The sequence below is a fragment of the Poecilia reticulata genome, chromosome 7 (assembly GCF_904066995.2).
Source record: "Poecilia reticulata chromosome 7, P_reticulata-male-v2, whole genome shotgun sequence".
Classification (NCBI taxonomy): Eukaryota; Metazoa; Chordata; class Actinopteri; order Cyprinodontiformes; family Poeciliidae; genus Poecilia; species Poecilia reticulata.
Window position 1 is genome coordinate 15,685,682 of NC_088836.1, and position 21,863 is coordinate 15,707,544.

The window sequence follows — 21,863 nt, forward strand, 5'->3', positions numbered from 1 at the left end:
GGAAATAATAAATTTTTTCATTATATCTGGATAGACTACTCATTATTAAGGTCTATGCTTGCAGTGAAACTCCAAGAAAAGATCATATTACTTTTCATTTAGATATCGGTTTGTGACATCACATCGTCATCTCAGCGTTTAGGAACACTCAGGAACTTCCTGACAGATCAAATACCTTAGGTTTCCTAATATTCTGCATCCCTGGTGGAAGTCCAGCTGCTCTGTAAAGGCCTCGGAGGTTTGTTGATCAAACAGCATCAGCACCTGTATACAGGCCAACTCTGGGAGAAAACCCATTAGAGCAAAGCTGTCAAATTCCAGGTCTCAAGTGCCCAGCAATTTTGGGAAGTGTCCCTGCAGTGGCAAAAGCAACTTCGACTGGATTAGAGATTAGAAATTCTTGTTAGGGCGTCCTAATCCCAGGAACGTAAAGCAAATGAAAATATGTGGCGAGATTTAAAAAATGGTTGCTCTTCATCCAGTCTGCCTGAGCTGGAGTTAGTTTGCATATAAGAACAGACAAATATTTTAATTTTTTTTTCCTTTTCTGACTTGAGTCTAATCCAACATAAATTACACACAATACTAGGATAAGTAGTTAATTACAAGGCTCGACCTGCTTATTAAAAATTGCGCCTCTCTCTGTTTGGTAAGATGACTCAGCTGTTTTTTTAGTAATTTGTTTATTTCTTCATTCGTTTTCAGCATCAGTTCCTGTCTGAAGCTTTGCAGTGGAGAGCCCAAACCGACCCTGACCACGTTCTCTACGTTCTGCTCAACTCTAAGGTAAGATCGGACACATTTTCACAAACGCAACACTTCATCACTGAGTTTCGGGGTACCTTTTTGTTGCGAACCATGGCGACCGGCGTGTCTTCTCCGTCATCTGCTGCAGGGTGTCCCGGTGTGCACGGCAACATGTGCGCAGCTTCACAAAAGAGCGGAGAAAATCACAGCCACTCTCCTAGAAAGAGGAGGCCTCAACACGGGCGACAACGTGGTGCTGCTTTATCCTCCAGGTGAGCCGCAAAGAGCCAATCGATGCACATTGCTTTTGTGTCGCTTTTCTGGGTTTCACCTGTTTTGAAATGAAACTTGTCGAGTTTGTATATGCCAAAGGGTTTTCGTTCACATTCTGTTTCTCCACCGCAGGTATTGACCTGATTGCTGCCTTCTACGGCTGCCTCTACGCAGGGGTGATCCCCGTAATCGTGAGGCCGCCGCACCCCCAGAACCTGTCTGCTACGCTCCCCACGGTCCGCATGATTATTGACGTGAGTGCAGTCCATGCTGCAGAAATGTGAAACACAACAACTGTTGTAGAATCTGTCTTTGAATTGAATCCATACTGGGTACCACCCAGTTCCCCCCGATTGCATGTTTGTTTTTTTTTCCTCCTTTCAGCAAGCTATCTTAAAGCAGAGTGTGTGTTTCTGCCAGAATGACCCTGTTTGTTGTGGTGTGTGTGTGTGTCCTCCTAAGGTGAGCAAAGCAGCCTGCATCCTCACCACTCAGCCTCTCATGAGGATCCTCAGGTCCAGGGAGGCCGCCGCCAGCGTTAACGTCAAAACGTGGCCAACAATCATCGATACAGGTGCGGAGCACCGACACTTGTTCAGACCGAGCACCGCACTAAGGCAGAGGAGACGCAGCAGAATGGAGCCGCTTCCTGAATATTAACACTTTTTATAAATCAGTTTTCCCTTCACTGCATTAGAACATGTTACAAAAGTCTTAACAAGATCAATGTCTGCTCTGTAGTTTCAAATGAGTGGCAAAATTGGGGGGGGGGAATCATCCTACTGATTATCCACCACACAGCAAACACATTTTAAAAATGTGACTAATTAAAAATAAGTTTAATATTAGATCATTTTGCCTCTCCTACCAGATGATCTTCCCAGGAAGCGTCCTCCACACCTCTACAAACCTCCCACTGCTGAGATGCTGGCCTACTTGGACTTCAGTGTGTCTACCACAGGCATGTTGACTGGAGTCAAGGTGAATAAAACGTAACATTCCTTAAAGTTACACTTTGTAGCAGCAAATGATTCTGTGAATAAAAAAAAAAAGTCACATTTTTAAAAGCAAAAGGTGAATGTATTTAAACGAGGCTTAAAGGTTTAAAATAAGAAGTAGGAATCTATGTGATGTGAACTCCTTGTTTTGTGAATTACGTAATCAAAACTGTGTAAATTTTAACATAGCAGAACCCTCAACATTCAGTTTCAGGGTGCTGAAAGGGTTTTCTGCTGATGATTCTTCTATGTTGGTCCTACATTATCCGCCTGTTTCCACACAATAGAACAGCATCTTCGATTTAACCAGATTTTAGCAATGCTTCAATTCTTTGCTTGTTGTTTAAATGTTCTGTTAAAATTATGATGGTCCTAATTATGGCACAAATGGAGAAAAAAATTGTCCTCCATTTTTTCCTCCATTTGTGGAGGAAAAATGGAGGAAAGGAGAAAAAATGAGGGCATAAACATGCCCTTTATGAGGACATTATGAGGGCATTCCTAAAGGTTACTTTTAATCCTAACCTCCTGGCTGTATTGATAATTAGCTGAATATTTAATACAGTAGCCTGGTCGTATTGTATTAAAGCCACATCCATATACAGTTGAGAAATCAGTAAATCCTCCATGAAGCTTTGCTTGGTGCCGTTTGCCTTGTTGCAAGAATGAAAATGTTTCAACAAACCAAACTTCACCTTCATCTGTTTCTCTGTGAATTTCTCTAGATGTCTCACGCGGCCATCAGCACTCTTTGCCGCTCCATCAAGCTGCAGTGTGAACTTTACTCCTCACGCCAAATAGCCATCTGCCTGGACCCGTACTGCGGCCTGGGCTTTGTCCTGTGGTGCCTCTCCAGGTATACACACACACACACACACACACAATATGTTGCTCTTTCTTTAAAACTATCTTTTATGAATGGTTCCACCGATGCTGCAGCTGATCTGTTTTTTCTTCTTCTTCTTTTTGTCTCAGTGTTTACTCAGGTCACCAGTCTATCCTTATTCCTCCGCTGGAGCTGGAGACCTCGCTGCCTGTGTGGCTGAGCACGCTCAGTCAGTACAAGATCAGAGACACCTTCTGCTCCTACTCCGTCATGGAGCTGTGCACCAAAGGCCTCGGCACGCAGACCGAGGTGCTGAAGGTCAGTGTCGCGCTTGACCTGAGCGACAAGAGGATGCTTTCACGCATGTGTTTACTGCACTTTTGTAGCTGATTGGGTGTGTAAATGTCAGAGGTAGGAGAACTAGGATAGTTTGGGGGGGACAAAAACATTTGTGTTTAATCTTTTAAAAACTGTTTTATGTGCAAAATAGCTGAAACATTTTTATACTCTGTGTAAATTATTGATTATTTTAATTTCTGAAAAGGGCAGATAAAGTACAGACAACTATAGCATTCGTTAAAAAAAAAATCACACTAGATGATAAAAAGAAAAATTGAAACGGCAGCACTGGCCCAAAGATTTTCCACTATTTTCTTTCACACTGTTTACCGTTTCCTCTGTCTGACGTTTTCAGCCATGTTGTTGTAAAGTTCTTAGCGTAAGCACAGAGATACGGGAAAAAAAAGAGATATGATCTGTTGTTCTTGAGGTTTCATGCAGGAAGTTGGTGAGCATGCATAAAATGGGTCACGTCTTCATCCATTATGAAAAAAATCTTTGTCAAGTCTACATGAGTGTTGAAGCCCAGAAGTGCCACAAAAAACTTTAATGGCTTTTAAATGTCTCATCTATTGACTCCAGAAACAAATACTTAGGCAAATTATATATTAGTGTTAGTCCAATAATTGGAAATATAATTTAATTTATTTCTTCCATCTGTCAGTCTTAATTATCAGAGTTAGTGGGCGGGGCCAACAACACTGTTCAATAAAACTGATCAGAAGTTGCCGTGCAGGTTAATCAATCAGAAGCTCAGACTAAATACACATGTGATAAATGTATAAAATATAATTAAATACAATTTTATTATGTACTTGCTTAAAAATTTAGTCAATGAATTTCAAATGCATTTAATTACTCGTTTCATAAATTATTCCAACATTTAAACAATTATAGCTAAATGTATTAAATTAATAAATTATAAAAAAAAATTTATTTTGATTATAACAGAGACGTAATTCATTCATTCATTTCTATTTAATGCTTTCTGGCACTAATTGATAATTGGACATGGCAAAATTTTAAGTATTTCTAAAAGTAAGTTTCTCTCACAGGAACAAGAGGCAGAAAAAAACCCCTCAGTTTTGCAAAAATAACCATCTTAGTGAATACTGGTTTTGAGTCCAAATATGTCACTTTTTTAAATAGGAAACTTGTTATATTCTTGCACACAAGGTGCTATTTTTTTTTTCTATTTTTTTTTTTTGCGTGCGTTGCTCGCTGTGCGACAGCCTCTGCCATGAGCTGCGTGTGTGTTTCAGGCTCGGGGTCTCAACCTGTCGTGTGTGCGAAGCTGTGTGGTGGTGGCTGAGGAGCGACCCCGCCTCGCGCTCTCGCAGTCCTTCTCCAAGCTTTTCAAAGACCTGGGCCTGTCGCCTCGGGCCGTCAGCACCGCCTTTGGCTCCAGGGTCAATCTGGCCATCGGCCTGCAGGTGAGCTCCATGCTGCCTTACCGAACTCTTTAGCTCTTTAGTTTGAGCCACTGAGCTGAGGTATTTCTTTCTGTTCCTCTAGGGGACTTCTGGACCAGATCCCTCCACCGTTTATGTTGACATGAAGTCCCTGCGTCACGACAGGTGAGACCGAACGACTCGAAAATGACTGTAGACAAATATAAACTTTATAATTTCTTTTATTCGTTTGATTTCAGAGTGCGACTGGTTGAAAAAGGAGCGCCACAGAGTCTTCCACTTATGGAGTCAGGCACTGTGAGTGTTTACTGACGAGTAAACACGTCGATGTGTTTCCTTCAGAGTTCAGTACGTCTTGTGTTTTCCTTCTCAGATCCTGCCAGGAGTCAGAGTCATCATAGTTAACCCAGAGACCAGGGGCCCGCTGGGAGACTCGCATCTTGGAGAGGCGAGTTAGCCGAGAATCTTACGAGGAAACCCTTACATTTTCTCTTAAATTGGTTTCAGATTCACAAACTGAAATTTACAAGTCATATAAAATGAAATATGATGCAAGACATGTTCCAGTGACGACCCCCCCCCCCGCATGTTTGTGCAGATCTGGGTGAACTCCCCTCACAGCGCCAGCGGCTACTACACCATCTACGGAGAGGAGAGCCTGCAGGCGGATCATTTCAACACCAAACTCAGCTTTGGGGACCCCCAGACCCTCTGGTCCAGGACGGGATACCTGGGCTTCATCAAGAGAACGGAGCTGCTGGACGCAAGCGGAGGTGAGACAGCTTTTGATGAAAGTGGCAGTTTGGTGTTTTAAGTCATTTTACTTTCCAGCCAGAAATGACGTTTCTCACGGTGAACTGTTCCAGATCGCCATGATGCCTTGTTTGTTGTTGGCTCTCTGGATGAAACTTTGGAGTTAAGGGGGTTGCGCTATCACCCCATCGACATCGAGACATCTGTGTCCCGAGCTCACCGCAGCATCGCAGAGAGGTGAGGGTTTCATGCTGATTAGCTTTTAGCTACAGCAGCAAGCTGACTTCTCTCTGTCTTATCTTTAGTCACATTGATTCCTACAATAGTATCTTCACAGGCCTGCCTAAAAAAATCAGCTGATGCAAAACGCTGCTGCTCACCTTCTCACTGAAACCAGGAAGATAGAGACATCACCCTGGTTCTAATTCCACCTCATTGGCTCCCTGTAGATAAAAACATAGATATCATTTTAACCTTATTTGACCAGGTTAAAAAAAGAAAACATTGAGATTAAAACCCTCCTTTTCAAGGGAGCTCTGGCAAAGAAGTAGAACACACACAAAAAAACTAAACACTGTTGTTGATTTATAAATCACCAAATAGCTCAGCACCAAAATATATTAGAGATCTACTGTTCCTTCCAGACCAATCAGGGCTTCTGGGTTCTGGTCTTTGCATCCACAGAACAACCAAACATGGGGAAGCAGCCTTCGGTTTTTCTGCTAAGCAAATCTGGAACAAACTTCCAGAAAACTGCAAAACTGCCGAAACATGCAGTTCCTTTAAATTAAGCCTTAAAACCCACCTGATCATTGATCCTTATATCTTGCTTGATGACTGTGTTTGTCTTTCTGGTGCGCAGCGCTGTGTTTACATGGACCAACCTGCTGGTGGTGGTGGCAGAGCTCAGCGGCTCCGAGCAGGAGGCCCTGGACCTGGTGCCGCTCGTCACCAACGTGGTCCTGGAGGAGCACCACCTCATCGTCGGGGTGGTCGTCATCGTGGACCCCGGGGTGATCCCCATCAACTCCAGGGGGGAGAAGCAGAGGATGCACCTGCGGGACTCCTTCCTGGCAGACCAACTGGACCCCATCTACGTGGCCTACAACATGTGAACATGCGGTCAGAAACCGATGCAGAAAACTGAGCCAGGGTCAGAGAAGACCCCCACAGGGACCTGAGGGGTGTGAACAGCAGCCGCAACAACCCCCCCCCCCCTTCCTCCACCACGTCAGCTTTCGGACAAAATTTTAATAGAGAAAGCGATGGGGGGGGGATGCAAGCACAGCGAACGTGCTGTTAGAGTGAAATGCTTCCCTTTCAGAAACTGATCCTGCTTTCGTTCCACCTGCTCGATTGCTGCAGCCCAGGTTCGCCGAGACTTCTAAGAACGAGGGCGAAACCTCCTGTCCTCCTCAGAGGAAACGTTCACTTTGAAGAAAGTTGATCTTCATCTGCTGTCTGAAGCCCATTTCTCCCTCAGCAATCCTAAATCATTGTTGTTTTTTTTACACATTTTTTAAATAACATACTCCTTTCAAAGACAGAAGACTCTTAATCGTTTAATTCCTTTTGTTCATTCTTTTATGTTTTTTTTTTTTTAACCTCCATACTCTTAAAGACAGGGGGCGCACTGGAACTTCCTCCACCTTTTGCACGTCTTTGCACGTCTGGCTCCATGTCCTGCCTCAAGAGGAGACCCCACTGCCCACATCTGCTACTGCTGCTGCTGCTGCTTCCACAGGAGCAAATCCACATCAGTATTAAAAGAGAAACAAAAAAAAAAAGAAAAGTGCCACCAGCAAGTCCCGTCTCAGCTCTGTGACTCCACACCCGGTGCACCGCGGCTCTCACCTCCACACCCGTCCTGCTTCAACGTCGGCCTTCGCTCATCACAAAATGTCCTAAAAATACACTTGAATTACATTTGTGTGTGGAAAAAAAAACAAACATACATTCCCTCGCTCACAAACCTGGATTAGCGAAAATAAAACAGATTTCTTGTTTTTCAGTGTGCAAGGACTTGCTGAGTTAAGATAGGATAACTGTGATTGTCTAAGAAGTTTTAGTTTTTTGTTTTGTTTTGTTTTTTTTTTTTACTTTGAAGCGCCTGTGCATGCTTTTTGGAAGTGCAGCAGATGTCTGCATACAGGCTAGTAGAAGAAAAATATACAGACATAACCCAACAGGTCATAAGCAGAGCCAACATCAGGAGCAGAGTTAAGGATTTTAGCTGCAGTTTGGGCCTCTTATTAGCTACAACGCTAATTATGTTTACTGAAAACTCTCTTAGAAATCTGCAGCCAGCTAAAGGATCGAAACAGGCTGAGGAAAAACATGTGGACATTAAAGATCGACTTCTTCCTGCTCATCACACGAGCATCACATGTAACGTGTTAATTCCCACATTACATGATGCTTAGCTCGTTCCAGCCGTGGCTACTTATGAGAGGCACAAACCAGCTCATAAATCATCACAGTCATGACACGGGATTTCCATTTTCCGTCTTAGTTACCCATCTAGTTTTTCTCAAGGTGCAGATTTGAGCCGTGAGCGGTCGAACCCGAGCGCAGAGGCGAATCTGAAAATCCCAGCAGCTTTCACTCGCAGTCCATAAATGACATATAGATGATCAGAAGGCAGGGTAGTGCCTTTTACCTCGGAGACATTTCTGATTTAGAAACTATCGAATTTTAAAAGAGAACAACATGCGAGGAGTGCGGAGAAAACTTTTGCCTTATTAAAAACCTGTGGAGCTTCTACGTGATTTTTATTTAGCGTTTTTAAGGAGTTCCGCTGATTTTTCTTTTTGCGTTTGAAAGCACATTAACATCTCTTTCCCTCAGAAAGAGGGGTGTCTTGTTCTGGTCGACCTTATTTTCAAGCCTTTTTTTTATTATTATTAAAAAAGTCTGAATTGATATTTAAACCAATTCCTTCCAAATGTCTGTAACACTGAGGGGGAACAAAAATAGGAGCAAATCCCTATGAAACCTGCATTTAAAAATGGCAGAAGACTTCTTTAAAGGAAAAAGTACAATAGATAAGGGTTAAAAATGTCTGTATACTGTATTTTAGAAGTGAGATACTGTATTGCTAGTGTTGCTGTGTACATGGCGATGGAGTCTGTAGATAAAAACTTGACTGATCTTTCATACTTGACCGGGTTTCTTTCTGCATTGCGTCTTAAATGACGTCTCATTGAAAAAGACAGGGAACAGAAACAATGTGCACTTTCCCAATATCATCTGACGTATATGAGAGAGAGAGTGTGTGTATGTGTGTGTGTGTGTGTCTAACAGCGATATTTGGCTTTCAAGGTGCAACAAGATTCATCTTCTGTAAGAATCCCAAACGATTGACTTTTTTAAAAAAAATAATTTTTTTGTAAATGTCGCCTCCACTGTATTTTTACTCTTTCCATCCACGTTTGGGATTTAATATATTTTTTAGGGGTTTCATTGATATTTTCCCCTCTGATGCATTTTTCATCCGAAGCTGTTTGATTTCTAAAGCAGCAACACAACCACAGACCACTTTTCACCGAGGCCGTGTACACGAGCCAGTCATTTGGTTACTCATGAATAACTGTGTGATAATTGCTTTGTCGCCACTGTTTCACTCAAACGACTTTTAATAAAGTTTTATAATTTCATGTTGGCCTTCAAGCCTTTTCAGTAGACCTTGGTGCTATTCAATAAGGTGCCGTACACAGACTTATATTCGTCAACGTCATTGCAAAAAGGTTTCATCCTGGATGTCCTTTTTGGTGTAAACATTTCCATTTGCATTGTAAAGTAAAGACTTTCACTTTGTCAGAGCTTACGTTGGGTTTTCATTGTCAGTTTCTATCAGCTCTTAAGATCTGATGCAAAAATCTCAACGGAAACGATGCAACCCTTCTCATCTTTTTTGCCTTTTTTTCCACTTGAAAATTCACATTTCACACCTCCAAAGTTGTTCTAAGCACAAAATGTCGAGATGAGGCAAAGAAAAGGGATAATTTCACACAAATAAAAAAAAAAGTCAAGGGTCCACTCTGTATACCTCAACAGTTTGTCCACTATGCATCGTCGAGCTGCAGCAAAAACACATTCTGGACTAGTCAGTGGTGCGATAACCTCTAACAACATGTCTTACAAAAAATAAAAACACTGTCACTCTGTCATTGGATGTGTTTCATGTCGAATAAAATCGCTTTGTCAGACATTCTTCTGGCTTTTTTCTCTTCCATCCTGATGCGCCTGTAGAGCTTACTAAATACCGCCTTCCTGCCACCAGGGGTCGCTGTTTCTGCTTTATAAAGCAAAACAAAAACGCCACATTAAGCCAACACGAGGTCTCTGCCAAGTGGGATTAATGAAGAACTACAGATATTCACTTAGTAAGGCTGTTTTTTTTTGTTTTGTTTTTTTCACTTAATCACTTACAATTTTTGTTGCACTATTTACTTTTAAATATTGCGTTTTCTTTATTTTCTAGATAATTAAACGCTCTTGAACAAACTAGCTCCTCGAGTCGCTCTTAATAAAGTCACGCAAAATGGACTGAATAAAACTTGACTTTTTGAGAGATTCTGGATTTCTTTTAGTATTTTATCCATTAAAGAAGGAGTTTAGGTCTGAGAAGCTCTAAAATTAGCACTTGAGAATTATAAATAAGAAGATGACAAAAAAAAAAGCATTTAGCCATTTAGCTAGCGGTTTATGGTGTCCAACTGTCCTCAGTGGCCTGTGTCCTGCCGGTGTTAGATTCGTCTCTGCTTCAACACACCTGGATCAAATGGCTGAATTGAATGGCATAAACATCTCCAGACGCCTGCTAATGAGCCATCATTAGATTATGTCAGAGCAGGGATGCTGTGTCTTGGTAGCTTTGTAGCTTTGCCGTATTCCATTTACATGTCCTGAACCCTGCTGTTGTTTATAGCCCAACCCTGCTGTGAATGTCTTCACAACGTTGTCCCTGACCCGTCCGCTGTGTTCCTGGGTCTTCATGACGGTGTTTTGTTCACTAATGTTCGCTAACAGACCACCGAGGCCTTCAAAGAACATCTGAATTTATAGTGAGATTAAATAGGTGGACTACATTTATTACAGATAAACCGTAAATCAATCACAACCCCTGGGAGATGTAGGTTTAAAATAATCTCATAATCTTAACACATGTTAAACATTGCATATTCTTTCAGTCTGTATAAATGATGTGCTATTTTCAGCTTGTCTATCACATAACATGAAAATGAAATGTGAAATCCTGATTGAGAGCTGTGATTGCACCCAATGGTACGTTTGCTAAATACTGACTTGAAAGGAGTGAATATTTATGCAATCAACTATTTCATGTTGCACTTTTTTTTATATAGAAATCAGTTTTCACCTTGACATTAAAGGACTTTTGTTTTGTAAACGTTTTAGTCAAAAAAAGCTCAATTTTGTTGATCATTGTTGCTTTGTAAAAAAGCATTATACCTTTTAAATCAACCGTAAATTATAAATGAACCAAAAATATCGAAATGTTTTTAACCATTTGTAAAATAAAGACAGCACGCACAGCTCATGTTTGCATAGTGGTTAAGTGATTCTGTCTTTTGCAAGAAAAAGAGTGAATGTCTCAGAACAGCATCAAGGCAGCAAATATCCGAACTAATATCAGACTGCTGAAGAGCCTGTGTGAAGAAGCTCTATCTTTCAGCTGATTTTCTGCTAACCACTTTCCAAACGCGCTGGTTTTCGAATAGACTCCTGGTCTATGGGGGTGTCCACAGCTCTCCCCGAAGCTCGTCACTCCTATAAGGTAATATTGGTCGTCTTTCTCACTGTAGCACTGCAGTGGACTTCCGCTGTCGCCCTGCACCATCACCAGGGTGTTAGACTTGAGTAACTGAGCAGCTTAGAAACGTACAAAAATGTAAAATAATCACCCAACCTGACAAGTGTCAACTCCTCCAGTGAGCATTCCGGCACAGAGCATGTTTTCTGTGATCAGCCCGTTGTACCAGTGTTTCTGGTTGCACCTGAGCGTCTCAATGAGCTCCAGCTCAGCCTCCTGCAGCATGTCCACTGCTCCACCTGCCAGAAATGCAAGCAGCAAGACAACCTAACTTAACAACATGAAATAAGTGACTGCACAAATATTCAGCCCTTTCAAGTCAGTATTTAGTAGAGTCATATCTTTAACCGCTGTGTGGACGGGTGTCAGTTTGCACATCTGAACACTAAAATTTTGGTGGGTGGTTGAGTGGATGGATGGATGGATAGCCAGGAGGCTGTCTAATTGTAAATATGACATGAACAAAAACTTTTATATTCATATTTTATTATAAATGCATGCTTTTCTGCACACCTAGGGGGGAGAGGGGGTTACCATGATACAAACCTTTGTAGTTGATGCTCCCCCAGCCGGTGATGAAGCAGTTGCTCAGGTTTAGGGCAACCTGGTGGTTTATGCTCATCGGAATGCAACACGGCTGGATGTAATTTGTGAATTTGAGGGGGCTCTTGAGCATCAGGAGCGCCACGTCGTTGTTGGATGAGTTGAAGTCGTAGCGCTCGTGTATGATGACGTTTTTGACGCCGCGTCTCTGGGAGTGAGGCCCAGGCTTGGACAGCGCTGTTATTCCCACCAACACGGTCAAGAAGCTGCTGTGCCATCTGAACAGAAAACCAAATTAATCCAAGTCTCTGCTGATGATGTTGACGAATATGCCATATCAAAGCAAACTTGGTTTCGCAATCCCTCTTTTGGTTTTCGTCACAAACTCTGTGCTTGATTCTTTTGCTTTCTTCTCTACCACTTTGTATTCTCTGAAGACCGACTGTATTAAGTTGGACTCACATGTAATTGTGGTAGCAGTGCGCTGCAGAGACAACCCACTTGTTGCTGATGATCGTCCCTCCACAGAAGTGCGTGCCCAGGAACTGGATGCTGGCCTGCCAGGGCCACGCTCCCTCAGGGGCATCTCGGCCACCAATTATCCGGGATGCCCCAGGCGGCACTGCTAGTTTCCGCTTCCCACAGCCTGGTCAACAAAATAATAATAATTATAATCATAATAATAAAAAGCTTCTGCATGAAAATAAAAACCATGTCATGTTTTAGATGAGGTGTTGGTAAAAGTTTGACATAAGTTTTTGAATGTGGGACTCAACCACAGAACTAAAGCAAAGTGTCTTGTGAAGATACTCAAGCTGGCAAGATAGTGTCTTTATCCAAATACTCTACTGATATTTGCTGAAAGGTCAACCAGAGAGGAAGAAGCCATCCAAAAGCAACACAAAAAGCCAGATTACTGTTTGCAGATGCCCTCAGTGGCAAACACCTTCATTTTTAGAAACATGTCCTGTGGGGCTAAAGCTGGAGCAATTGCCTCTGGAGGGAAAAAAAAAGGAGAAACTTGCGAACCTGAGAACATCTTCTTAACTGTGAAGTAAGGGCTGACTAGTCCACAATGTCCCACAATTTCTGCTAAAGCACACCGTGTTTATTTTAAGAAATATCCTGGGTTTTAAGTGTCTGACACAATCCTCTTTAATCAGATATTGCTGTTCTTTGACAGTGAAAAAACCCCCAAATAATCACAGATCCTCCACCAAACTTACCAGTGAGCACACACAACACAACGCACACACGTCTAAAGTCCAGGGTTTCCCCCAGTGTATTATAAGCCTGGCAGGCCACCAGGCTTTACTTGTGCCCCCACCAGACTAAGCATTGCATTGCATTTTTTAAGACTTTGTAGTTGGTGTTCAGGCGTTAATCTTCCAATCTCTCAATGACACATGATTATCAAGTGATATTTCCAAGTTTCCTGTCAACTTTAAACATTTTTTTAAACTCAAAAACACGACGGGCTGTTGGATGAATGACTGCCCTGGCGCCCAACCACCGTTTTCAGGGGGAAACCCTGTAAGTCTTTACAGGGTTATAAGCCTACTTATATTTGATAGGTTAGAAAATCTCCTCCAAAACATATAAATAAAAACAGTTGACATGTCGTATGGTTGCTATGGAGACTTAGTGACCCAACAGGCCTCTGTTTTCTGCTATTTTCTAACAGCAAGCTTTGGCAATTGTGTTATTATTATCAGTATTTTAATTATTATTATTATTAATAAATTATTATTATTATTATTATGTGTCATGCCCAGATAAACTTAGGAATTTGGACTGCCAGGAATTTAAAAGTAGTTCACTCTGACATTTATACCCTGAGAAAACAAAAACACACGGATTACTAATTAAATGTTCCCAGAAACTCAGATCAATGTGAAACAGTAATTATTTCTTGAGGTAAAGTTCCCCCACATCCATACTGACTTCATAAAGTAAAATTTAAATCACAGGTTAGATAAAATAAATAAACAAATTTGTGTACATATCGTTACCTGGGTTCCCAAAAAATATGCACAACTGTCTGATGATGCATATGAACAATGAATGGATCATCAGATAGATGGAACTGAGTTGTTATTTGGGATCCGGTCCCAATTAGCAACTCAGAAACACAGAATTAGGACAACTCTGTTTCTTTCTCCTTTTTTTTCTTAAGACCAAAACGAGCAAAGGTTCTATAACTCTGCACTTCTTTCTTTCTTTCTTTCTTTTTTTTTTTTTTAAAGATAAGTGTTTTACAACATAACTTTCCAACCCGTTTGTAACTTACTCTGATTTGAAGTGGCGGCCAAACACAAGACGCCTAATAACTGTAGCAAAATCTTCAGACCCATCATCAGTTTGTATCAGGACTCCTGCTAAAGACTTTTTCTTTTCTTTTTTTTTTTAAAGGTAAACCAAAACAATTCCTCCCTTGACGTCATAATCAATTTAAACTGATTGGTGAAATCTTAAAACTCGTAAAACTCGTACATTTCAGTAAGTAGAAAGTTTCATTCAACTGAGTGAAAGCTACATTTCATCATATTTGTTCAAATACGAAGTTTACTGAGGTTTTTTTTTTTTTTTTAAATGTGTTTCATTAGTCACATCCTCTTATGTAGGCTATATCTAAATTATATTTAATGTGATTTATCACGCATAAAATATATATTGTTTATTTCCTTTGAGCACGATCATGCAGTTTGACTGTCGTAAAACTGAAAGCCCAGAAACAATAAATTCCTGCACTGAACTCGGTCGGCTCGCACTGAGTCAACCCGTTCAGTCAGACAGATTAATAATAAAAATAAAATAATAATAAAAAAAAACCTTCGTGTCTCCTGATCGGGATAATCATTCGCTCTGTGGGGTTTTGCAGGAGCTGCAGGCCTGAATGACCTTTAGGATTTCTACTCCGAGGCGCACTCCCCGACACTCCCTCACATTCTGCTGAGAGTCATCAATTATGCAGGGAAGCTGCTGCTCGCACTGAGGGGGGAAAGATATAGCAGCAACAATATGGCGACAACCGCAGTTCCTCCTCAACCTTTCCCACATCTGCAGTCCTGCACCGACTCACCGGATTCACTGTAACCGTCGCATAAGTGAGTATCATTCATATTTGCAGCGGGTTCGGGATGAATCGTGGCTGGAAGGTGGGTTTTTATTTTTTTTTTTGTTCCTTCAGTGCTCTGAATGTCGCAGCGCCGCTCGCTGCTCCGCGTCTTCTCTTTTTATATATATATATATATTTTTTTTGGAGCGGGAAGGAAGAGGTGTCAGCGCCTTTTGACAAATCTGTCATCTGGATTAGAGCAAAGGGAAGATTTATATTTTGTGTGGATTATGCGGAAACGTTGGAACCCGTCGAACAGTTTGATAAAAAAAAAAAAAAGAAAAGATTTCTAAGTGAGGTTTGGTTTGGTTTAGGGCGCAGCCTGCATTGAAAATCTGCAATTTTCTTGCATCCTTTTTTTTTTGTTGTTGTTGTTGTTTGTTTGTCTCACTCGTGGGGATGCATTCGAAGCAGAAGGCTTTCAGAGGAAGGATGTGTAAGTATAGCCATGATGACAGTGAAGAAATGCCCGATCCTCCAGGTGATCTTAGTGTGGCAGTAACCGTCCTCAGCTGATCTAACGGGATGTCTTCATGCTACAAAACTATATGTGCTGCTTTATTATTCCCCCCCCCCGTTTCGCTTTAATTCTCCGCGCTGTGTTTTTGCACACACTCACACAGACGCTTATTGATTTGGCAGTCGACATGGCTCCTCGGGTGTGGTGCAGATGCTCTGCGCGCAAAAACGCACAGAATGTACTGAGGGAGAAAAAAACAACATCGCATTTTGATGCATTTCTCCACCGCGTTATCTCCAGGCTTGTGTTTGTTGGGAGTGATTTATCTTGGGGGGGGAAGAAACAAATAGGTGGAAACGCGCAAGTCTGGCGAACCCGTGTCTCCCAGCGTGACATTTGAAACATACAAACCACCCACTGCAGCAGTGCTGCTTCGGCCGCTTTGGTTGGAGCGGGCCACTTCTCTGCGCAGTATCACCTCCAGCTCAGAGGCGGACCAGGACTTTACCTGCTTGATGAAATATTTAGCAAAATGACAGATGACGGCGACTCGAGGCCCATCTTCTGTCTGATAGTTGTTTTTTTTTATTTTTTATTTTTTATAGCAAACACTTTCTTCAATACGGTTTGCCAGTTTCAGCGAAAACACACCCAGGATGTGATCGGATAACCCAGCTAGGATGACTCAGGTTGAATTGTTAGCCTGCATGTTGATACTTAAGCGTACGTTTTTATTTTTAATTCAATCTGATTTGCCTCAGCCCCTACCCCCTCTCTTTCCAAAGCACCCGCGCGTTTACGCATTCACGCGCGCCTCGCACGTGTTTGTGCGCGTGCGTTGGCGCGGTGCTGAAGCGGACAGCGCCAGCAGAGCAGCAGCAGAAGGTTCCGGGGTCCATTTTATAAAACGCTCGCCTCGGTGTACACTGCGCGCTTGTTTGCCTTCTCTCCTCTTTTCTGCGTGTATGGGTACGTTCCTTTGCTCCCTCTCATCCCAGGTCGGACAGATTCAGGTGTTTTTTTGTTTTTTGTTTTTTTTTTCCTGCCTCACACGTCGAGCATTTGCAATTAGAGCGTTATGCAAGAGGGGAGCAGGGGAGTGACGGGCCTTGTGTTTCAGATATGGCTGACGGTCCTGTTCAGGCTTTATCCACCTTCCCTTAGTCACTAGCTGAAACATGCAGGTGCTTCGTCGTTTTGGTAACGTCAGAAAGTTCATATGTTTCAGGAATTAATGCCAAAAAGGGAAGCTCGTGTGGCATCGATTCATTACACTCAGAGTCAAATGTCTTAATTGTTTATTTCTGTTAGTCTAAACCATTATGACTTATAGTTTCTAGAGTATTACGTGAGAATAATAATAAAATATGCTTTTAATAACAAAGAAATATTATCCTAATATGGCCTAAAGACTGCTGACCTGATGGTGGCCCGGCACACAGTCATATCATCAACAAACAGTTATTTATATAATATTTTACAACACCCAAAAGACAACCAAAGTGCTTGACAGCAAAAATAAAACAGAAGTAAAGAAGAATCCACAACAAGTAAACTGAAAGCATGTAGTCACAGTGCTGCTAGTTATTAAAATGTATTTAATTCAGTATGTTTTAAGTGCAGACAGAGTCCTAGGTCTACAATAGGGGGTTAACTGGTGGGTAGCAGGTTCCACTCATTTCATCCCTGGCAAAAAAAAAAAAGATCTTTAGCCACAAAAGGACATTACTAAAGAAGTTTGATGTTCACAAAGTGCTACTTATTAATTGACGTGTGGCAGAAAAAGGGATTCAAACATTAGGGAGAACAATAGCTTGGAGGAGATTCAAAAAGATGGCAGCTGGAGTCAGATGTGTCCTACAACGGTCTGATTCCTCATCCAGAAACAAGGCATCTTATCTGGGCTGCGGAAAAGAGGACTTCAGTGTTGCTCAGTGGACCAGAAGTCCTTCTCAGATGAAAGTAAAAGTTTGCCTTTTAGTGTTAAGTCAAGATCCCAGAAACTGGAGAAAGTGTGGAGAGGAACAGAATCCAAGCTGGTTAAGGTTCAACGTGACGTTTCCACAGTCACTGGCGCTTTAGGAGGCCATCGTTTTCTGCTGATGTTGGTCTATTGTATTTGATCAAGTTGAATGCCATCTACCAGGAAGCTTTACAGCACTCCACACTTCCTTCTGCTAAGAATCTTTATGGAGATCCTGATTTCATTTACAGTAGGACTTGTTCACGTTACCAAAAAGATGCCCCACAAAAATCTGGTTCAATGATCCTGGTTTCCTCTGTTTTGCCATCAAACTCACCTGGCCTAAACTCCACACAGAATCTGTGGAGCATCATCAAGCTGAACACCAGACCCAACGATGCACACCAGCTGAAAGTCAATGTTAAAGTAACTAAGACTTTCTTAACACCTCAGCAGAATAACAAATCTCCTCCGTGCCATGCTTCATTTATACAGCAATGTATGTAAAAAGAGGCCAAACCAAGTATTGAGTCCATACGCTACATGTGCAAATGTTGCAGAAGGCTGACATTCTTTTTTTATTAAAAAGTGTAGAAGTGTAGAAGATCAGTAGCAGGAAGTGGTGAGCTTCTCTCATATTGGTGATAGAAATATGTTTTAGCAGCAGATGCATCCTTTCCTATATATTATCACTAAAAAAAGGAATTTAATTGTTGATTTGCATTTCCTTATGTACTTCTATGTGGTAATTGAAAAATCTGCAGAATGTGGTATTAACCAATTAATTGCTAGAATAATTGATTCCTAAAATAATCGATAGCTGCAGCCCTGTGTTCGTCCATCACTGTGTGGTTTAGTTTGCAGAGAGGATCATCAGGACTTAGCTTCCCTCCATCCACAACTTAAACATGCTTAGAGTCAGAAAAAGGGCAGCTAACATCCCTGCAGATCCCACACATGCTGGATCCAACCTGTTTAGACTTCTTCCTTCAGATCAACACAACAAAGCGCTGCCATACAGGCAGCTTTCCCCCTCAATCTGAGCCACTCTGCTGTGAAACAAAATAATCAGATCTGCATTGTGATCAACTGCTTTTAAAAATATGAAAATATATTGGGAACATATCTTTTTAAATTTTTTAGAATGTTTTTCAGGTTTCTCCTTCATGCTCCTTCCTCTTTCCTTCTTCAGCAGCTTGAGCAGGTGTCCTGATACTAGAAGCCATGTCAGAGAAAGAAAAAAAAACCCTGAGTCATGCAGCCATTAGGCCTTTCTGTCAACACTTCCACAGCTCTTGAAAAAAATGATAATGAGTGAAACAGGGGATCACTGCAGAGCCTTCTGTCCTTCTCGAAAAAAAAAAAAGTAGAAATCCTGCTTAGTCATGTGTTTCTGCTGCATGAAATGACTGCACTAAAATGATAAAATATCATGATGTCCATAGCTTTTGTTTGCTCCTGTTATAGAAATGTTAAATGCAGTAAATGAGCCGAGTTCTTCAAATACAAAATACAGACACAACAAAATGTGAACCCTTAACGAAAACAATTTTTAATCAAACTCGTGGAGTTTTCTGTGGTCTTAAAAAGCTCATCAAACTGTCGTAATCCAGATTTTTAAACTTAGCTCAACGACAGCAAATGCTTTTATGCACATGTTGCTGCTATTGTTGTATGCTCAGAGCACACAAGTGGGAGGAAAAACTTTTCTTTACTTCTGTTGTCAGCAGAATTTTTTTAGCAAAATGTGCATAGTCACAAAAACGTGTGCAGCATTAACCAAGCTGTTTATTAACTAGATTTTGCAGATTTTTGAACATCTGTGTTACCATGCAGCTGACCAATAAATAAGCATATTTATTGGATAAAGCAAATAAAATCTACTAGAAAATACATACGTTTGAGGATAAGTCGCTGCCTCTTCTAATATATTGATAAACTTACAGAAATAAAGACTGCTAAGAGGGCATACTGTCTGATTCAGAGGAGAAATTGCAGTCTGTTCATCCTAATATTCAGATATATTCATTTATATCCACCAGACATGAAGAGAGTTCATATGATTTAAATAATGGTTCAATATTTTAAATTAGGCTTAGGGTCATTAAGAGCTTGTCGGTAAGACAGCCTTCGCAATAGCACGATCTATATGATTTCACCTAAAACAGAAAAACAAGGATTATTCCCAGGGTTGATGAAATGACATCAATTTTTTATTATTACAGCTTTAATACTTCTATCAGAACCGTATGTTGTTGTTTTTGATTTTGCGTTAGTGGTTAAAGCCAAACAATTTTTTTCAATTTAACCTTTATTTTACCAGGATAAAAAGCCCATTTAGATTAAAAACCTCTTTTTCAAGGGAGTCCTGGCCAAGAGGCAGCAACAAATCAATAAGTATTTTAAATATGTGTGTACTTTTGAAGAGCATAATCAGTTAATAAGCACCTTTTTGGTTGATTTGGTTGAGTTGTAGGTAGGTGTGCGCATTTATCATATTGTTTATCATTTATCGAGAAAAAATTCTTATGAGAATTTTAATTCATCATTGTCTCAATAAATTTCAATTGATGATGATGGACTGACAGTATTATCAGAAAAGCTTTTTCTATTTTCTCCAACGTTTGTTCCATTAGGGCATTAATAAATGTCAGTAAATTGAAAAATATGACTAAATGCAGTTAGTTTGTGCAGCTTAGTGATAATCACACTTATCTGGCCTAGTTCAAATGAGAATGTTTCTCAAAAGCTGTATTTGTTTGAAGGCTGCGTCATGCAGTCACACCCACACAGTTACCTAAAAAAAAGAAGTAATAAATCATTTTAGCATCATTTTGTTTTTTCAATAGTACCACAAAATATCATGATAAAATTCTTTCACAAATGTGTTTGCTGCGTTTATTAAACGCCGCCGTGCTTCATGACCTCATCGCCTTCTGTTCTCGCAGAGCTGCTATTGTGGATGGGACAAACCTAATGACCAAGTAGCTGCAGGATGAAAACATGGCTGCACCCCTTATTGCACCGCCAGGACCTGATAGCTTCAAGAAGTTCACGAGGGAATCTTTGGTGGTCCTTGAGCAGCGCTTCAAAGAGGAGAAGAACAAGAAGCCACCCAAGCAGGACAGCAGTTACCGCGACGACGATGACGAGAATAAGCCCAAACCCAACAGCGACCTGGAGGCCGGGAAGAGCCTGCCCTACATCTATGGGGACATCCCTAAAGGAATGGTGGCGGTACCACTGGAGGATTTGGATCCGTTCTACCTGAACTCTCAAAAAGTGAGTTTTAGAAGACCCTCCTCTAAGGGCCTTTCGATTTGTTTTACTTTTGATGAGAACTGGATGGATGTTTCTGGTTGGTGTGGTTCGCCTGGGTGCCGGGACGCTCCGATTAGACTTTTCTTGGCCAATATCGACATTGACAGATTTTTATTCTTGAGACTAAAATACTTGAAAGAGAAGAAAATGTGCTGCTGGTATTTTTGATAGAAGCAGTGGTTTTTAATGCAAAAGGAAAAAAAAGGGTTTTTTAAATAAACTCGCATGGAAAGAGCATGCCGTTTGTTGATAAGTTTGACTGTAAAGGGGGGGGAGTTTTGTGTTTTGGATTAATTTTTTTGAAAATCAAATGTTTTAGTACTTCACTCAAAAATCAGAGGAAAACTAGTCACAGACAAATGTCTGTGTCCTGCAACACCAGGACACAGACATTTTCAGACGATACCAATCCAGATTGTTAGAGAAAAAGTAAACTACTAACACCATTAGTTGAATTTTAGATATTAACTACTTCTGTCACGTAAAAGTGCGTTTCAGCATGTATTCAGCACGGTTTTAGGGATTGGTTGCTCTTTCTCAAGCTGCCAGAATCACAAATTAGATATATTATAGACTGGGGATTTGATTATACATGATATCAATCACATTCCATTTCACTCTTTGTGCTTGGCCTGTTTTTCCTTTATATGCTACCTAAAAGGCTCTCTTTGTTGTTTGTTGGAGTTTTTGACATGAGAAAATCTCTGTGATGATCAATCAGGTTCATTGCAACCGAATGGTAGCATTATTTCAGCTGAATTTTTTGCTATGTGCGGCGTTTCCAGTTATTTTGGTAATCTGTTTCATTTGAGCACAATAATATTTCTTTAAAGGAGCGAGAGGAGAGCCACTGTCTCTGACTTGCTCTCTGGGGTCCTTGGGGAAAAGGTCAGGGACAGCTAAGGTTGAAAACCTCCTGTTCCACATGACGGCGCTTCCAAATTGTTCTGGAGTTAATCCGCTGCAGGAAGAGGAAGCAGAGAGGACTGTCGTTGTCTTACAGGAGGACACGTGTCTCTCTGGGGTTTCTGTCACGCCTCGCGTCACGTCAGCGTGTGCGAGGAGGCCCAGGTGTGACCTTGGCTGGCTCCGACTGTAATCGGCGACGGGTCATCCTGAAACAGCTGAAGGAGACCGAGGTTGTCTTAATGTGGGATGAGTCAGACTGAGCACGAGGGAGAGCTGTTTACAGATGTCACAAGTAGAAATGACATGATTAAAAAAAAAAAAAACCCAGCCGTCCTTTATTTACCCTTGCGTGGAAGCTAGGAAAATGT

General features: G+C 41.3%; 3 protein-coding genes across 10 annotated transcripts in view; 2 read left to right on the plus strand and 1 right to left on the minus strand.

Annotated features, from left to right (window-relative positions):
• Positions 1-9,558, plus strand: part of dip2ba (DIP2 acetate--CoA ligase B (putative)a) — a 49,142-nt gene extending 39,584 nt beyond the window's left edge. For both annotated transcript variants that reach the window (XM_081608977.1, XM_081608978.1), the window contains 14 exons: positions 706-786; positions 896-1,019; positions 1,153-1,274; positions 1,483-1,594; positions 1,892-2,001; positions 2,744-2,874; positions 2,994-3,162; positions 4,446-4,616; positions 4,699-4,760; positions 4,835-4,892; positions 4,969-5,043; positions 5,194-5,368; positions 5,462-5,585; positions 6,211-9,558. In XM_081608977.1, coding sequence (XP_081465103.1) covers positions 706-786; positions 896-1,019; positions 1,153-1,274; positions 1,483-1,594; positions 1,892-2,001; positions 2,744-2,874; positions 2,994-3,162; positions 4,446-4,616; positions 4,699-4,760; positions 4,835-4,892; positions 4,969-5,043; positions 5,194-5,368; positions 5,462-5,585; positions 6,211-6,463 — 1,767 coding nt within the window. In that variant the 3' untranslated portion in view covers positions 6,464-9,558. The remainder of the gene's footprint in view (positions 1-705; positions 787-895; positions 1,020-1,152; positions 1,275-1,482; positions 1,595-1,891; positions 2,002-2,743; positions 2,875-2,993; positions 3,163-4,445; positions 4,617-4,698; positions 4,761-4,834; positions 4,893-4,968; positions 5,044-5,193; positions 5,369-5,461; positions 5,586-6,210) is intronic.
• Positions 9,559-10,905: 1,347 nt separating this feature from the next.
• On the minus strand, positions 10,906-14,136 carry LOC103467305 (acrosin). The gene is made up of 5 exons (XM_008413562.2): positions 14,015-14,136; positions 12,187-12,370; positions 11,728-12,002; positions 11,278-11,420; positions 10,906-11,199 (listed from the first exon to the last, which is right to left on the minus strand). The coding sequence occupies exons 1-5, from the start codon at positions 14,079-14,081 to the stop codon at positions 10,963-10,965; spliced, it is 906 nt and encodes a 301-aa protein (XP_008411784.1). The 5' UTR covers positions 14,082-14,136; the 3' UTR covers positions 10,906-10,962.
• A 401-nt stretch (positions 14,137-14,537) lies between these two features.
• Positions 14,538-21,863, plus strand: part of scn8aa (sodium channel, voltage gated, type VIII, alpha subunit a) — a 63,422-nt gene continuing 56,096 nt past the window's right edge. For 2 of the 7 annotated variants that reach the window (XM_081608976.1, XM_081608975.1), the window contains exons 1-2: positions 14,540-14,831; positions 20,214-20,547. In XM_081608976.1, the coding sequence (XP_081465102.1) occupies positions 20,269-20,547 (279 nt within the window). In that variant the 5' untranslated portion in view covers positions 14,540-14,831; positions 20,214-20,268. Of the gene's footprint in view, positions 14,832-14,860; positions 14,883-14,968; positions 15,279-16,167; positions 16,272-20,213; positions 20,548-21,863 lie in introns of those variants that run through there. The other 5 variants (XM_081608971.1, XM_081608970.1, XM_081608973.1 and 2 more) reach the window with 5 other exon arrangements.